General features: G+C 40.0%; 1 protein-coding gene across 3 annotated transcripts in view; it reads right to left on the bottom strand.

The window, feature by feature from the left end:
• The window catches only part of AFTPH (aftiphilin), a 42,141-nt gene extending 24,776 nt beyond the window's left edge, over positions 1 to 17,365 (bottom strand). For 2 of the 3 annotated variants that reach the window (XM_048296835.1, XM_048296836.1), the window contains exons 1-2: positions 17,174 to 17,363; positions 6,419 to 8,213 (exon numbers count right to left, since the gene is read on the bottom strand). In XM_048296835.1, coding sequence (XP_048152792.1) covers positions 6,419 to 8,203 — 1,785 coding nt within the window. In that variant the 5' untranslated portion in view covers positions 8,204 to 8,213; positions 17,174 to 17,363. Of the gene's footprint in view, positions 1 to 6,418; positions 8,214 to 17,173 lie in introns of all 3 variants that reach the window. The other variant, XR_007202212.1, reaches the window with a different exon arrangement.
• Between the last annotated feature and the right edge of the window lie 282 nt (positions 17,366 to 17,647).

Raw genomic sequence — 17,647 nt, 5'->3', positions numbered from 1 at the left:
TTCACCATATGACTGCTGTAATGCTTCTCTGGGTGAAGTTTTGGAGAACTCTGTGTGCAAGAATGGAAAAAAAAAAAACCAGTCTTGCAGAATTCTCTCCATGGTTCCACATGAGATCACAGATCACACGTGAGCTGTGAAGCAGACACAAGAGCTCATCCAGGTGAACTCCCCTTCAAAGAGTGGAGTGGCATTTTGTCCTTCCACCCTCTCCCCTTTCTACTGGAGGGCATAGCCCCATTTTTTAACACAAACTCTTATTTTCCCTTAGGAAATCTCTTACATCCCACAGCATCTCTTCTCTGGCAACCTCTAGAGGTGCTTTAAGAAGGGGAGAATCAAAAACAGAGCATGCCTTCAGCCCTCCTTATCCTGCTGCCAGGAAAAGAGGCCACAGAGGAAGCAACACAAACTCTGCGCTGTTTGCATCTACCAAACACAAAACTGGAGGACCTAAGAATAAACAAAACCAGTGTAATAGTTAAATTGTTGAACATGTTTAGATATTCAAGCTTATGTGAAATGTAATAAAAGAAAAAACATATTAAAGGAGATGGAAATGAGCCTATGAAAGATCCAAGATGCTAAACATATAATTTAGGAAAGGAATAAAGCCCATATGGACACAATTGGCTTCTAGTTAAAACTCAGAAGCTGAATGAAAGCTCTCAAAAAATGACAGAACAAAGCTCAGGGGCCAAGAAAAGAAAATGATTAACCACTGAGATTTTATTTAACTTAAATCACGAACTCACTATTCTGCAGAGTGCCTAGCACAGCTTTTTATGACTATTTAAATAAAATAGAGATTAAATGAGAAACTCTCTTTGCTGGGATTTTTAACAACCAAACCGCATTTTCCAGCAACACATTTGCCTGTGAAGAGCTAAGTCGCCATATACTCTTCTACCTTCACCACGTGTGTGCATGGGATGGGTGTATTTGGGGTTTTTGGTTGGTTGGTTTTATTGGTGTTCTTGTGGTACTTTTTTTGGGGGGGGGGGGGACACACCAATCAACTTCCATGGGTCTCAAGATTTTCTGGACTCAAGCATTAAACAAAGTTAAACAGTTAACTAAAAGCACACAAGCAAACAAACAAATCACTAAGTTCTTAGCTAAATGGGGACAGTTTTTTCTTTGAAACAGTTTCTGGATTGTTCCAACTATGAATCTATTTCCTTCTCACATAGCAACAATTTGTTTCTTTGTCTGAAGCACAGGCAACACCGCCTCACAATCAACGGGAGAACAGCTCCAGGCAGAAAAACTCCTGAGTAAAGAAGACAAGTGAAGCTTACAAAGAACACTAGTTTAACTTCTTGTGTCTCAAATGTGTTGTCTCCATCCCCACTTGAAAAGCAGGTAAATAAAAGTTAATGACAAATTTCTTAGACATAAAAAATTGAATTGAAGGATGCATTTTTATTAACACGAGAAATTCATAACGAAAACACTTGTCCTAAACTGAGATATGCAAGCCAGGAAGAGGATGCCACAAGACCTAAAAAACCTTCATCAACATAAAATGAGGAATCTGATTTTTTTTAACAATAATTTAAAGAATCAAGGAAGGCAATGTTAGTCCTAAATATCCCAAACTCATTTTTAAAGAGTAACTATAAAAGTTTTGAGCTCAGCTGCAAAGCAAATCTGAAAATGTAGTCGGTTGAGGAGAAAGAAAAGGTTGAGACTCTTCTGCTCCTCTTACTGCTTGATCTGAGAGTTATAAACTGCAGGGAAGTTCAGGCTAGAAATGTGAAGCTGTCTCTCTCCTTCTTGCTGGAAGCTTCACCATTCATTCTCCCTCAGCTGAAGAATACATCAAGCATTGCATCTTCCATGCAGGTGAAGTACAGTTTAACAGTTCTTTATTGTGACTACCTAAAACTCACTGACCATTTCAGTTTGTCACATTGTTATTATCTACTGCTGTTGTACTAACTTTTCAGTCAGGGTCTGAGAGGAAGTACAGCAGATGACACTTATGTGTACAAAGTGGGAAATAATTTTGTCCTGTGATATATAAATAGAAATGCTAAAAGAACCCACTCTCAAACTATTTTCTTTTGTAAGATTCCCCTTAGCCAGTCTGTTCTGAAAAACAGCAATTAAGGACTACTTGTAATAGTCTGATTTTCACTGTTATTCAGCTGCAAATACTTAAGACTTACAACCCCCAAACCTTTCCAAAAAGATATATTTACACTGCAAATTGTTACCCAACTGCCTGAACATAATTTAGCCAATACCATTTTAATTTACCTTAGTGAACTGGGAGGCTGAAGTCTTTATGGTCATAATTACTTTTTTCCAAAAGGATGATCATTGCCCAAGACAAAGTACACTCCAAATGACAGTGATCCAGGTTTCTCTTTGTCTTGGTGCATATTTGTGGCTTAGTAACCGTGCATCGCCCACACTGATTAATCTGACAAGGCAGAGCCTGCGAGCACAGGCTCTCTAATAAGTGGAGAACCTTAAAAGCCACTTGGAGGACTGTTCACATTTTCCTTCATCCCTTTCCAGGATTTGTTAACTCTCAGCTAGATCAGGTAAGATTTGGCCTTCCAACCAAGCCCTTCTTCAGCTCCTCTTCCTCTGGAGATGCCCATGCTCCTTGCACACAGGCAGGCACAGCCGTATTCCCCACCCACACGATTACCATGGATTATTACTGCTCTTGTGCTTCACTGCTGAATCCTATATATATATTCTTAATGCAACAGAGTAACCCCCTCAGCTGACTAATGTTCAGCACTAGCTCGTGGCAAAAGCTGTGCTACAAGCCTTATATTCATCATAAACATAACTTGGTGGCACGCAATGTGATTGCATAAAAGGGACTAATGCATGTGCAGGTTTGCTCAAGACTTGTTGGATCAACCAGTTCACCCACAACAACATTCTAAAGCAGTTAATGAACACAAAGGCACATCTCTAATGCAAACTGCAGCCATACTGAAACCAAGCTTTACATCTTTTCAGCTGAAGACAGACTCTAAATGGATTAAGGTATACGTAGTATTAATATGGGTTCAGATAGCAGTCTGTGTATGCCACACACCATGCCCTTTCTCCTCTCCCCTCTACACAGAACTGCTGAATAGAAGAGGTCAGCACGTTACAAATCCTGCACTGCAAATTGTGTGCAAAATTCAGAGAGCCTGAGACCAAAGGCAAGGAAGAAAAGACCATGATCTTTTTGCCACTACACGTCACTATATAACGTCATTTAGGGGAACTCCCCTCCCCCTAGTTTCATCCTTTATATTCTATATTTTCTAATAAAAACTGGATTAAATAGTTGAAGCAAAGCCTATTTTTTAATTAAAGATTATACCAAACCCACAATCTTTAAACAGTTTGCCCAACATACATCATACAATCAAGATTGCATTCAGAAAGCACAAAATTTTACTGCCATCTCTACACTCAAAATATACAAACTAAGAAACAGAAAGGAAAATACACAGAGACCTTTTCAATGGAAACTTGAGCTACTGATAAATAACTTTGCTTTCATGCTGCATTCTGATGGATGAAAATTGCTGTATAAATAATATCCACATTTAAACAGCAATGCTGCTGGCTAAGTATCCTTTTCAATTTTCTGCTTTTGCAAAGAATTCCATTAGGATCATTCTATTTATAAACCATTCAGGATTATTTCACTACCACATTACAGTGACTCTCCCAGTCTCACCATCACTGCTCAAGTGTATTCAGGATCTTGTAAATGATCCCAGTTCACCTTTAGCCTAAGATGAGATCTCAATTTTCCCATCTATCTCAAGTGTCTAACACATGCAGTATTTCTTCTCCCTTGTACACAGCCTGCTCCCTTTGGGTTGCTACAGCAAGTGCTTTTTAGACCTGCCAGCAATACATTGATGCAAGTGATCCCCTCCTCTCTATCCTTCTTTAGGCTGGGTAATAAAAAACTTTGTTCTCTCCCCTCTCACCAGATTTATCTTGCCTGCCAGTATTTCTGCTTTTGCATCAAACAGCTGCAGAACTAAGTTTAATACATGGCAAAGAGAAGATTGGCAACTACTTTAAAATGCCGTATTTTGTGTTTTGACCTAAGTGACACTCTCTTAAATGACAGCAAGGAAGCTGATCAAAACCTGAGTTTAATTTTACTAAGATTCTGCACTCAGAGTACTGTGACTATCTACTGGCTCATGTTGACTCATTAGTTAATCTCTGTTTCTAACAGCAATTTAGCAAACTGTGGCTCAATGGATTATAAAAAGAATTACTATTTAATCTTAAAACAAGTATTTTTTTAATATAAAAAAGTTTTAATAGATCCTTCCAAAGCTTAATGCACTTACAAAATAACTCTTTTAAGAGTTAACTGAAAAAATGTAGCAATTGACATTGGAAACTATTGCAACAGAGAAAACATGTCCAGCTCAACTTCCTCTCCAGTTTATTTGTTTAAAACATTCTCTCAGCTGTACTTCCTCAGTGGCAGAGGAGGGAGAACATCACTTTAGATCCAGTCACAACTGACTGCAGCATAAAAAGAAGGAATGAAAAAACACTGAAGGTCTTAAAATTTGCTTTACAATCTAATCAAACTACTGTATGACTTCATGGCAGACTTTAAGCAAAGAACTTTCAATTTAACTTGACTTCTTTTGCTAAGGCAGACTTACGGAGGGAAAAATTAATTACAGAGCCTCTGAAAGTTCTGTTTTTATAAACACCTACATTCAGAAGTGTTTTCTATTGAAAACCAATCATAAAATTACAGAAACCTTTAAGTGAAAATAAATGTTTGAAACCTGCAAACTATCCTTTAATATTAATTAATTACTAGAAAAAAGGGATGATTTACTAGAATCATCTTCCCACCCCATTTCTTTCTCAGCTTCTGGACAGTCTTTTGAGTGGCAAGAGAAACAATTGAGATTAATTGCACTAATGACCTCAGTACTCTCAAATTTTATGGGTGAATAGGAAACAATAGATTCATGCTTTGAACTTAAGAAATGGACCAACACATTCAGGTGATAAGCAAGGTTTTGCACAGACACAAAAATCTGCCTGCAGGTTCACTTGGGAGCCTTTTTTTGGCTTGTGCAATCGCTTTGAGGTTTGGAGTGTTAGTCACTGCATGGAACAGCAAGCAGGAAGAGTAAGGACCTGAGGCTCACAGCTTTTAACGTGACAAGAAATCAGTGCTAAGTCCCAAAAGCTCCATTCCATTTGCTGATTCTGGCAGAGCTCCAGCTGGCACAACCTTCTGAAAAGCCATTTCACCTGTCACTGGTAGGAAATGGGAAGATGCAGGGCTGTCACCGAGCAAGGTCCTGAAAGAAAGGACTTACCTCATTTCCTTTTATTGCCAGAGAAGATCCAAACCCTTCAGACACATATTACTACTAACACCCTTTACTGCTGGTGTTGCTGCACGCTTCAAAAAGACAGAGCATCCACTAAACTATTCATATGGAATGACGTGAATAAAAAGAAGCTTTGAAGAAAATTCTAAATTGAAATTGTTGTTCTGAATTTTGTAGAAGTAATATTAAATGCTTAGTAAAAAAAAAAAGTCTATGTATGAATAGCCACAGATCTCAAAATGACTGTTAAAAAGACTTAAGAAGTAACTAATTAGGAATTAATAAATACTTAGCAACTAAAGTAGAAAACATAGGACAGGTGGTAAGAAATAAACCTATTTACTTCCCCTCTTGGAAACTTCTAATCAGAAATAGCAGCTTTAATAAATCACCAGTCCTCTATTTGTGACGTTGCTATAATGTGCAGCTGCCCACAACTAATGCCTAACAGAGACTTAATTTTAAAGAACTTTTAAAGGGTTAAATTCCCAGGAGTTTGAATACCCAACATAGAACTCCACAGCTTGTGTTTTATCATGCTGTCCGCTCTAAGTGAATTAATGCAGCTATTTACAAATCAAGTCATCATTTTTAATCAGATTTTGAAAACATGATAGAGAATGGTGATGGAAAATTTTGGGAACCAGTAATCCCAGCTTCCAGTCAAACCACTATTTTACAAAAAGGCAACAGAGTACCTCCCCAAAAGGCAGTAAACAACGAAGCAAAAGGAAAAACTATCGCAGGCTCTGAAATGCTCATGTTGGCTTATTCCTTTGATCAATTTATGTAAAGGATCACATATAATCACCAAAACAAATTCCTACAAGTTCCAGCACACCCTGTTTGTTTGTCCGTAGGAAGTAACAGTGCTGCAAAGATCTGCGAGATCCAAGCACAGCATAATGTTTCGTATCAGCCCGTCTCACGCAGCACATCAAATCTCTCCTAAAAGGCAAACAAGGACTACTCAAATATTTGTTGTACGCAGAAGTAGGAACCAGGAAGAACTATATGCATAAGAGCAGAACAAGACTGAGGAAAACCAAGCAAACCCTTACCTGAACTGAAGGTGATAGCTCTTGGGATTGCTTACTGATAGTCCCTTGGAGAGACGCTAAAGCAACACTGTCCGTCTTGTGTAACACTGGGCCATCACTCCTGGCAGATGCATCTGTCCTATGTGACTGCCACGTCTCTTTTCTGTGATGAGATTCACCAGCCTGCTCATCTCCAAAGGCAGCCCAAGAACAGCTGTCTTTTTGTTCATCTTCAAAAGCATTCCAGTCTGTAGCCTGGTTACAGCCTGCTGAACTGAAGTCCGCAAAGTCATCTGAGTCCTGGAAAGCAACACTCTCATCTTGAGGTTTTGGCACTGAATCAAAGTCTCCAAATTCAGTATCATCACCATTTTCTACCTCAGTAGTATGCTGGAAGTCTAGTCCAGAAGTTTTACTGGTAGTATCACATTCTAAAGTGTCAGCAGCCTGATTTAGTTCAGCTTGGTCCAAACTTGCTGGCTGCTGAGAAACAGTACTCGTGTCCCTAAATTCACCAAATTCCTCATTAGGTTCACTAATACGTGCGGACTGTTCAGAAGTTCTTTCTGAATCTAGAGCATTTATTGATTCTTGAGCATTCCTGAAGGTGGGAGACACACTGCTGACTGAACCAAAATCACCAAACACATCATCATGTTTGTCACTGCAAGCTAAAACTTCAGTGCTACTTCCACTGTTCTTGAGATCTTCAGAATCACCCAGGTTTTCTCCTGCAGGATCACAGCTTAGGCTTTGGATCTTATCAACCTTGATGTCTGCTGCTTTTGAAGAATCCTCAGGCCTACTAAAATCTTTGCCATTCTCTAAGTGATGCTGTATTCTCCTCCCACTGCGCTCTCCATTTTCTGTAGTGCATATTGAACTTCCAGTTGTTTGAGACGTACTAGAAATTGCAAATTCATTATCTTCCAGTGCTGAGGGACCCTGTTCACAACTAATTTCTGTAATGCAAACCTCTTCTTCACTATGAGTTACTCTGTTTATTCTGTTGTTCTCCTGAATGCCCAGTGAGTCTCTTTCATTAAGAACACTGCATATTGTAGGCCCTGTTCCCTCTATATGGGCTGGGGTTTTGTTTGAGAAGGTAGCAAAATCTGCAAAATCTTCACCTGAGCTAGGCATTGAGTCCAAATTTTGCTCAGTACTATGGGTGCTAATAGTTTTCAGCCCCTTTGAGTCACCAATACTGTCTAGATCTTCTGTTCCCTGAGGATTTACAGGGTCTGATGCTGCAAATCCGTTTGTTAGAATCTCTAGACATGGAACTTTCTCACCATTACAAGCATCTATTTGCTCATCCTGGCTCTCAACAGTTATACCAGTTCTAACCACACGAGAAGAAAAATCCTCTGATTTTCCAGTGTTGTCTCTTTGTTCCCCCCCTCTGTTTACATCTTCTAAAGCAGTACCTGAAGTTCTAAACTTAGATTTTTCTTTGATAGTACTAGTAGCTGACATATCAGAAAGTTCCTTAGGATGAGTAGGAAGCTCTGCAATGCAGTCTTTATCTTTACCATTTTTAACAGATGTGAAAGTTGCAATGCTAGCTACATTGTCAGAATAATCATGGAGTGGGATGAAATGATTTGTGGGTATAAACTCTTCCTTTGGATGACTGTAGTCTGGTGTATCAAAATCAGCAAAAGCTACGCCAGCAGTGCTCACACCAGAAAATCCTCCAAACTCATCTTCATCATCGTCATCAGCTCCATTGTCGAGTGGTGGAGGGGATGAGGAGTACATTCGAATAATATCTGGTTCCATTGTTTGGTTCTGCTTCAACATTAATGTATTTCTGTAAGAGGGAAAAACAGAGCTATGTTAGAACTTGGCGAGCTTTTGTGTCCTTATATATTTCATTTTTACAATTTCATGCCTCATTTTTCTAAGTGTGTATATAGGTCAATATCTGTATTAGATATCAGAAAGAAACATTCCCCAAACCCATTTGTTTTACAAGTCACAAAGAATCTGCTGGGACAGTTCAAATCTCTTGTAAACTAATACATGATCAAATTGTCAGCAGACAGTGATGAAATGACTGCCTTGAGCTGTTGTGCAATACACTGACACAACTACACTCAGTTTTAACTCATCAGTTCTCTACCTCCCATGACTGGCAGCTCACAAAACTGCCAGCGACCCTGGTCCATCTTTTGCCACACTCCTTTGTGCGCTCAGCTGTGTGACAGGAGTTAAGCCTCCACTCCATGGGCTATGCCACAACAGCCATACACATAAGGGACCTTCACCAGCATCAAAGACTTTGAAAAGTGTTTCCATAAGCTTTGAAATTGTGAAGCAGTGGAGGAAGGAACTGCTGTTAAAAACCACTAGCTATGATCTGCTGCACTACTCTAAGTCTCTTTCTACCAGCCCATGGGGTTCTGTTTGGTTGCTCTGTTCTCTGGATTTCCTACCCACAAGCCAATACTGCCTCCTCAGCTGCTGCCACCAGCCTGCTTCTGTCTTAGGAACCAGTTGAGAAATGCCATCATGATGCCACCAGTAAAGCCTAGAGCCAAACAAACTTCATCAAAACTTATTCTCAAAAGGAGAGCTGAGCACAACCATTCATAAAATATTTAAACACACATCACTAAATCACAGAGGGAAAAGAAAAAAGCAGAAAGTATTCCCATGGCCTAGATAGAAACAGATTAAAGACTCTGCCTTAACATTGCAAACCATTACAGGAAGAAGCCAGGTAAGGATGGAAAACTTTCTTTCCTAAAGAATGATCTTGACTTTTTCAATGTTGTGTTCAATTAATGAAACAATAACTACTAGTATGTATAGATTCACAGATGTACAGATCATTGGACTACTTCATACCTTAAAATCCTTAAAAGACAGGGTTAGACCAAGCTCTCTCCATTTCACTTGACAATTGTCATGAATGACCTGTAACAGCATTAAGCCTTATCTACAGAAAAAGGGTGAAAACAACCTATACATATTAGCAAATATTTGAACTTCTAACCACCACAGTAAGTGCAGACTTTACAATACTAGTTATGAAACACAGATAAAACATGATCCTCATGTCCAGTGCCTTTTGCAAACAACTTTGCACAAGCACCTTAAGAGCAGCACACAAAGGGCAAAACAGCAACAAATGAAGCTCTGCAGTTCTTCTCAAGCACAACATACTGAGCACTTCAGCCAAACAACTCTGGATATTTGCCAGGAAACTCTGGCATCTTTGAGGTGACTAACATACCTACAATTTCTTTTTAGAAGGGTAGTTTGCAGGTACAAAAGTACATCATGCTTATCAGATGAAATATTCAAGTAATTTGTAACATAACACACAAACTGAAGAGAACTGCAAAGGAATTTTGTTTAGAATAATGCCTAAGTTGTCAACAAGCTCCCACATAGGCTTACTCAGCACCAGCTGCTTAACAAGGTATTTGAGAGAAGAGCTCCACTTGCTCTAAACTTCTGAACTTACCCATTAAAAGAAAAATTTGTCTGTATGGTTCACCAAAAACCATGTGTTTTAAGTATTTTCAGATTTATCAGTTTGTATAAGATGGTTTTCACCTGAGTTCTTTGAAATATCCCATTCAGCTCTGTATTAGTAACTACACCACCTTACATCAATGGCTCTCATTTCAGCAAGAAATGCCAAAAAAAAATTAATTCTTAACCTACGCTGGCCATACCTCCATATACTATCCATCATGTTGGGCATTTACTGTATGAGCATTTTAACCTCAGACAAAAATAAATCATAACAGAGTTGAGAACATCCTTAGAGGCAAGGATGATCTAAAATAACCCAAATACGCAGTTTCAGAAAACAAACTGAATAATGTGAGAGGAGCACGCATCACAATCCCAGGAAATTTACCCACAAGACTCCTTTTCTTTCCAGTTAACACAAAAAAAGGGGAGACAAGGAACAAGAATAATAGGGATAAGCACAGGAAAAAGATAACTGCATGGGAGCTGAAACAAACTGCCAAAGCCCAACTGAACATGTAGGAAGATGTCTGACCATTTAAAAATTTTCTCTCCTGCAATTTCTGACATAGAGCAGAAGAAACTTCCTTCAATTTTTCATTTCAAAGCACTTTTAAAACATCACAGGGATCATTTACACAGCAGCAGTCCAGCAACACAATGCTCCAGATAGGTTTCAATAACAGTTGCCAAAACAGGATCTGCAAGGAACATTAACTGTGCATTTAAAAATTTGATCACTGGTTTGATAGTCTACTATGTGTTTAATCAGTTTAACCCATAAGAACCCACTGCATAACCAGTTGTATGGATTTCTTGTACAATTATTTGTTAAATGTCAGGTATTTCCAGTTATGTTACTGCTGTATTCTAAAAGCCAAACATGAAGAGCTCTAAAAGGTATGAACCTGCATTAAAAATGAGCGTAAGGTTACGTTGACACAATTTAATTGTTGTTTACAGAACTCAAACCCTAAGAAAAGGAAAAAAGTCATACTAGTATTCCCCCTCCTCTTGACTAATTAGTGATTAATTTTTAAACTGGGCATAATCCCAATTCTCCTCACAACATAAAACAGCATGGGAATTTTATAGTCTTAATGTAGTTTTCTTCAGAAAGAATTTCATTATGGTCCCCTTTCACGACTTCCAAAAGTGTTCTATCTGCCAACTATAAACCAAATTAGTTATTGTCCATTGAAACCTGTGGTGAAAACCCACAGGTCTGACAGAGCAACTGCTTTGTTCCTTATTTCATTTAGTTAATCCCTGCTTTGTTTGGCATCTCAAATAGAGCAGGAACCGTGGCTTCATCTTTTGTAGTCCTTTTACCCAACTCAGACAAATTCTTGGTCAAGACATTCAGCTACATTATTTTGTAAACCTGGTATTTCAAGTGATGTTTACAACGTGATTTAACCCAAAGTAGAATTTGAACAAGTTCTATGACTAGTAATATGGATTATTTATCATCTTATTTTTGAGGGAATTTGCTACCAAATCTAAAAGTATAAAGCTTTTTATATACATGCTCTGTTCACTTACACATTCTTTAAACATGTATTTCTTAAACAAAAAGAAATCACCCATTTTTCAGCACACTATATAATAAGGACTGTGATTTGAAGGAATTTATGACAGTTTTTACTTGTGTAACAGAGCATAACATGCTTAACTTCTAAACGTGATTTGTAATAAGCAACAACCCAGGTGTCTGGCATCAGACCTTACACCTTGAGGTGAAGAATCTGACACAGTTAAAGTATTCATGTTTAGTGGATTGCTTTTAGTCACGAACACAGATTTATGCTGACAAATGCCAGTAACTTCTGCAGATCTCAACAGTTCAATATTAGACTGAAGACAGATTTCCATCAATCGCTCATGGCATGCAGTTGTACCAATGTTTTCTAGAAGAAAAAAAAAGAATTGTATCCTCTCACAGATGCCATTTTCTGCATTTCTGTCTTCTACCTATTTGCTCATTGGGTTTTTTTAAACTGGAAATGCTAGATCTTGCATCCACATGTTTCTTTATATTCACATTGTAATGTTCATTATCAAGGAATTTCTCAAACAAGTTTCAGTATCACAAACAAAAGACCACTGTTAAAGTCATACTATAAATGCAGTTCACCAATACACTCACAAGTACATATTGACAGTGTACTCTAAAGAAAAAACATGCTCATTAATTTATTAAGATTCAAGGTTCAAACCTTTTTTCTCAAGTCACAAGCAATTCAAGTTAACTTAAAACATTAAAAGAAGAGAGAAAACAGAAATCAGAAATGCTAGAAAAAGTAAGAGTAGTAGTTAAGTTTTGATAGGCAAGGAATTGGAAAGGGAAAATGCATCCCCTTCTTTTATGATCACTAACTAGGTTTTCAAAACATTTACAACAAGACCAAGGTATCTTATTATTTGTTTGCAGTAAATAGGGAACAATATGTGCTTTCCTCATACACAGATCACATCCTTGTTCACTACCTTTTGTGCAGTAATAGCAACAGTCTAACAAAGACTAGGCAGCAAAGAGAACAATGTAATTACGCTGCACAAAAGCAGGTATAAATAGTTCCTTCTCTGTGTATCTTCTAAGGCAAAACTTGAAACAGCCTGTTTGGCTCTTACATAAGACCTAAAAAATCAGGAGGCCACAAAGAATATCTCTAAAGAAATACTTGAGGCATGTAAATTCAAAAGAAACCCCTTGTAGAGCAGAATGTTTCCTTTAACTTTAGAGGAAGCAAAGCAATGAATAACCTCTCAGCTGTGGACTATTCTGAAGAAAAGCTGAGTTAAGCAAACCATCTCCATAAAGCACACAGAAAACACAATAATCAGAAATGGCACAATCAAGATCTCCGTGACAGAAATTACAACGTTGCTGAGATACCCTACAGTAAAAGCCTTGCAATGGCAAGGAGATGGATTCAAGTCATTAGCTGCTAGTATTTGATCTTTCCAAGAACATTTAACTCTTAGTGCAAGGGAATTCCTCAAGCAGATGCCAAAAATACCACAGTAAGGGCCAGATTTAGAGTTTTTATTACAGCACCATGTTGGCTTCCAATAGGAAAAGCTGTCCTCTTCCATTATTCCTTTGCCTTTTCTTTGGCTTACGAACAATGGAAAGCAGATTCCCAGTCCTTCTGCACCTGGGAACCTATTTCTAGAATGGTGGTTGTAAATGAGGAGAGCCTGTGTGTTAGAACAGCATTTCTACAACCCAAATCCACTCTAGAGAGAAAGTCTCTGTCCAGGCTGAAGTCAATATGTTCTTAAATTGGTTTAATAAGCTTACTTTTATTTTTGGAAATAGTTACCAGCAAACAAGATACAGCAAGAAAATGTTTACTTCATAAAGCCTCCAAGAAATCAATGTTTTCGATTTTGAACTTAATGCTGTTATAGCCAGAAGGTCCATTACCCAAAGCAGGAGTTTCAGAGCACTTTTTCTTGGACATATATGAGTTGAGGAAAACAATGCTCTCCAGTTCCAGTAAGGCAAACATATCTAAGCCTTATTTCTCACTATCCAACATTGGAATTAATCAATACCAACGTACATTACTGTGATTTCAAACACTGAATTTGCTGAGCACCTTCAATTACAAAGTGTTGTATGTACAATGAATTAAAGTAACTGAACTCAGGAGACTGTCACCAGGAATCTGGCACTAGTCTCAGGCAGCTCATTCCTCCTGTTCTCCTGCGCTCCTCACGCTGGCATTAAACACCAGGCACCCGCAGACAATCCAGTCTATGCAATATTCAGACCTCTTTGATGGTGCTGCTCTTCCTCTCATCACTGACGATACAGAAAGACCAAGTTAGGTGGCACAAATGTGACATTTAAACAGACCTTGGACATAAGCATTTTCATTTTATATGTTGTTAAAAGAAGCAAACGTATTTTCAGTAGTTGTGCTTCTTCACATCTCCCTATTTCATTTTGGCTTAGTTGTGGAGTCAGAGGAGCTTTTGGAAAATACAAATCTAAATGTTCTTTTGGTTCATTAAACTTTTTAAACAAGAATAGCATTGCTTCCCAAACCTAAAAGACCAGGTTATCCTCAAAGTTACTATAAGCAAAAAAATGTTTCAACTCAATATCTACTGATGTGCTTTAACAGCTGCAGATGAAGCCACTGCCTGTACCTAAATCTGTAAACAGATAGTGGGGAGAATGTTGTAAGAACAAGCACATCTTAAATTCATATGGGCAGACACAACTGGCTGGGACAGTCCATCAGGTTACAATCTGACTCCGTGGAATGCAGTATTTGTGTTCAACATACAGCACACAGCCACACAATGCATAAAGACAGATGTCGTAAGTAACACATCACTGGGATGTTTTCATTCTTATGATTTCTTAAATTCCTTTTAAAACAGTGTTCAACTCAGTGAGAAATCTATTTCTGGATGTTACCCTCAAACATGCTAGCTGGGAATGTTCTAAATTAGGACAAAAAGATGCTAGATTAGGAAGTATTAGAACTAGATTACCCAGGGTCAACTGTTCTCAGAGACTTCCTCACAGAGCAGTGTGCTCTCCATTGCATATAAACCCTTCCAACTTCACACAGGTTACAGCAAAAAGTAGATTAGAACTGCCCAGGGGTGCACTCTTCTGTGACAGGTTCTCTCTCAGCCTGGCAGAGGAAATACAGCTGCACAAGGAAAACAGCCATGGCTCTTCTTTCCGTTACTGCAAACGTACTTACTGCTTGTTTTTCAGTGAGCAGGCTTACATTACTCATCATTTATCCCACCTACAGACATTACCTCATATTAAAAACACAATACAGGAGGGACACCTAATACTCCAAACAATAAAATCTATTTTCCATCACTTTTCGATAGACATACGAACTTGAGGTTTCACACTTCCTTCACCCTGCTTCCAAACATACCAAAGCAAAGAGAGGATTTGCCCTTCCCTGTGGTTCTCCCAACACAGGACTCTCTGATTTGAAAAATCCAAATTACTTGCTTTAGAGAAGCAGATTTCTTAGACCACCATGCGAGTGGCACCAATACAGAAATATTCCTTGCAACTGAAAACTTTAATTGCTAAAGACATTAGCATGAATGAAAGTCTACTGAAAATGAGACTGTCAGTTTTCAAACAAGGCACATCTCAAGGCTTTTTTTTGGTGTGTGTGTGTGTGTGTGTGCAATAGCAGCAGCTTACTCAGTGTGGTTTTTTTGCACAAAGGAGAAAGTCTAACAGACAACATTTCTAACACCTAGGAATGAGTAGGATCTAAGACACTTCTCTGACTATCCAGAAAAATTATAAGTATTTTGAATCCCCATGAAAAGGCTAGCATGTCATTGCACTGTAATGTTCACAAAGAAGCAGTTTAAGTTGTCAAACAGCACAATAGCACAGAGAGGAATGAACATTCTGTCGAGAAAGATAATGGTATCTGCAAGAAGATTATGCTGCTGAGAGTAGTGAAAACAACTCGATCGAGCATCAGTTTCTTCACCGCTGGGTTTCCAACTGATACCACCACAGATCTGCAAGGACAGCTCGATGAATATTTCAAGAGGAAAAGGCAGAGTTGACTGAGGTCCATCTAAGCTGCTCTATTATTTCCACTGTGAAAGACAACTCTTTTCAAAGTATTGAAAGTTTTAGAATATTAAAAGATTTTGTGTAATTAAGGTCTTAAAAGGCTTCTGTTAGCTTAGAAAGTGGAATTTTTAAGTAGAAGTATAGAGATCACACAGAGCCTTCCCCACCAGAAATATGTTACACAAATACGATTCACTGTAACTCCAAATTTTATAGTCTATTAAATCCTTTACTAAACAAAACCATGATCTGAGCAAAAGTAAAGTACATAAAAAAAACCCCCTGAGGTTGTGATCCTTCAATTGCTTACTTATAAACAAATTAAGGAAGTAAAAACAAGAGGTCATACTTTCACATGACCTTAAAAGGTTATACGAAGTGTACTTCAGGCAAATATCATTCGGAATGAAAACACCAGAGCTACACTAGCAAGTCTCATTCTCACATTCATGCTATTTATTCTCACTGACATGACTGTTTAAAAAAAACCAAAACAAGCCCTCAGTAGTCACAGGTACTCAAACTCTTCCCCAGGCTCTCACAATTAATATTATATTCCTCCAGATATGGCTCCAATTTCAGGAGGAGAAACTGCTACCTGTGCATTGCATGAGCAAACCGCTGCCTTTGCTGACAATACAACAGAACATTTTTATTTTTAAAGTAGGCTAATTGGCTTTCCAAGTCTAGTTCATATGTCCAGAGAATAAAACAAGGAGGAAATACTTTTAATTTTGTTCAATCTCCAAGGACCAATCCAGTTAAAAAGCAGCATCCATCACTCACTTTGCCATGGACTCAACAGCTGAAAAACGAGTTCTAATGAAGCATGTTGGGCTCTAAACCATGCATGGAAACAAAACTCGTAAAACCAACGCAGTGCAGCTCCTGTCAACAATGTTTCTCTACTCACTCCAGTCACTTATGAAGAGATGTTTGCTTAAGGAGCATTAAGCTGCTGAAGGTTTCCATTTCTGTGCTGAAGCTGGAAGGAAGGGGCTGTCACCATTAAGAGGCCAATTTAGTGACACTTTGAAGGAATCCCAGGGTTTAATCGTTGGTTTTAAGGCACTGTCTTCTCTAAAGAAAAAATTATATTTTGGTTCATCAAGTAGACACTTTTCATAGCAAACTGAAGTGTCAGGACCTAATAAGCACTTCAGCAATTTTGCCCCATTTTAGAATGACACTACTTCTTTTACAAAAGAAAAAAGATCATACTTAAATTATCGTAACTCTGTTCAGCCTATCATCTCCAGATGCATTTAGCAACCAATACGCTTTACGCCCCTCGGAAGAGAAAGCTTGTCAAGAAAAGCCAAACACACAGGACAGCTTAACTTCTCGCACCACATCCTTGAGCCCTCTCCCTCTCCCAGCTGCGGCGCCGCTGAACCCCAGGAAGACGCCGGGCCCCTCGCCCGGAGCTGCCGGGCCCCGCCGCAGGACGAAGCCGAACCCCCGCTCCAGCCGCGGCGGGACGAGCCGGGAGAGCCGCGGGGCTTCACCCCTGCCCTGCCCCGCCCGGCCGAGCCCGGCCCCGCCGCCCTCCCCCGCGGGCCAAGGGGAAGGACGGCGCTGCCCCGACAGGCCCCGGCCGCCACCGCCCCCCGGGGGCAGCGCCGAGGGGTCCCCGGCGCCCTTCCGCGGCCAGGCCCGGCGGGAACGAGTCGCCCCCCGCCGTGTCTTACCTGCGGGCTGCGCGGGGGGCGGCGGGGCCCGGGCGGGCATGGCGGCGGGCGGGGAGGGGGAGGGAAGGAGGGGAGGAAGGGGAGAGGGGCCGCGGCCGGTTATCTGCGGCCTCCCGCGGCAAGCGCCATGGAGGGGAGCCCCTGTGGGCGACAGGAACCGCGTCGCTGCGGCCCGGCCCCCTCCGGCCGCCGCCTCCCGCCCGCCGCCGCCCACCGCGCTCCCGGCACGCACCGCGCCGCCGCCCCCGCCCGCGTCACGTCCGGCCCGGCCCGCGGCCCGCCGTAAACAGCCCTGCGAAGGAATGGAGCCGTCCTGTGGGCTGCTGTGCTGCGGGACACGGCTCCTAGAACGGCTTGGGGTTGGAAAGGACCCTAAGTGTCAGCTAGTTCCAACCCCAAGAAAGCCTGTGTTAACATTTTAATAACGTTTAAAAGAACAGCCTTTAAGTAACGTGCAAAGCCTGCCACTCATGC

Source organism: Corvus hawaiiensis, chromosome 3 (assembly GCF_020740725.1).
Source record: "Corvus hawaiiensis isolate bCorHaw1 chromosome 3, bCorHaw1.pri.cur, whole genome shotgun sequence".
NCBI lineage: Eukaryota > Metazoa > Chordata > Aves > Passeriformes > Corvidae > Corvus > Corvus hawaiiensis.
Note: the sequence above shows the minus strand (reverse complement) of the source record. Positions and strands in the feature narration are given on the sequence as shown.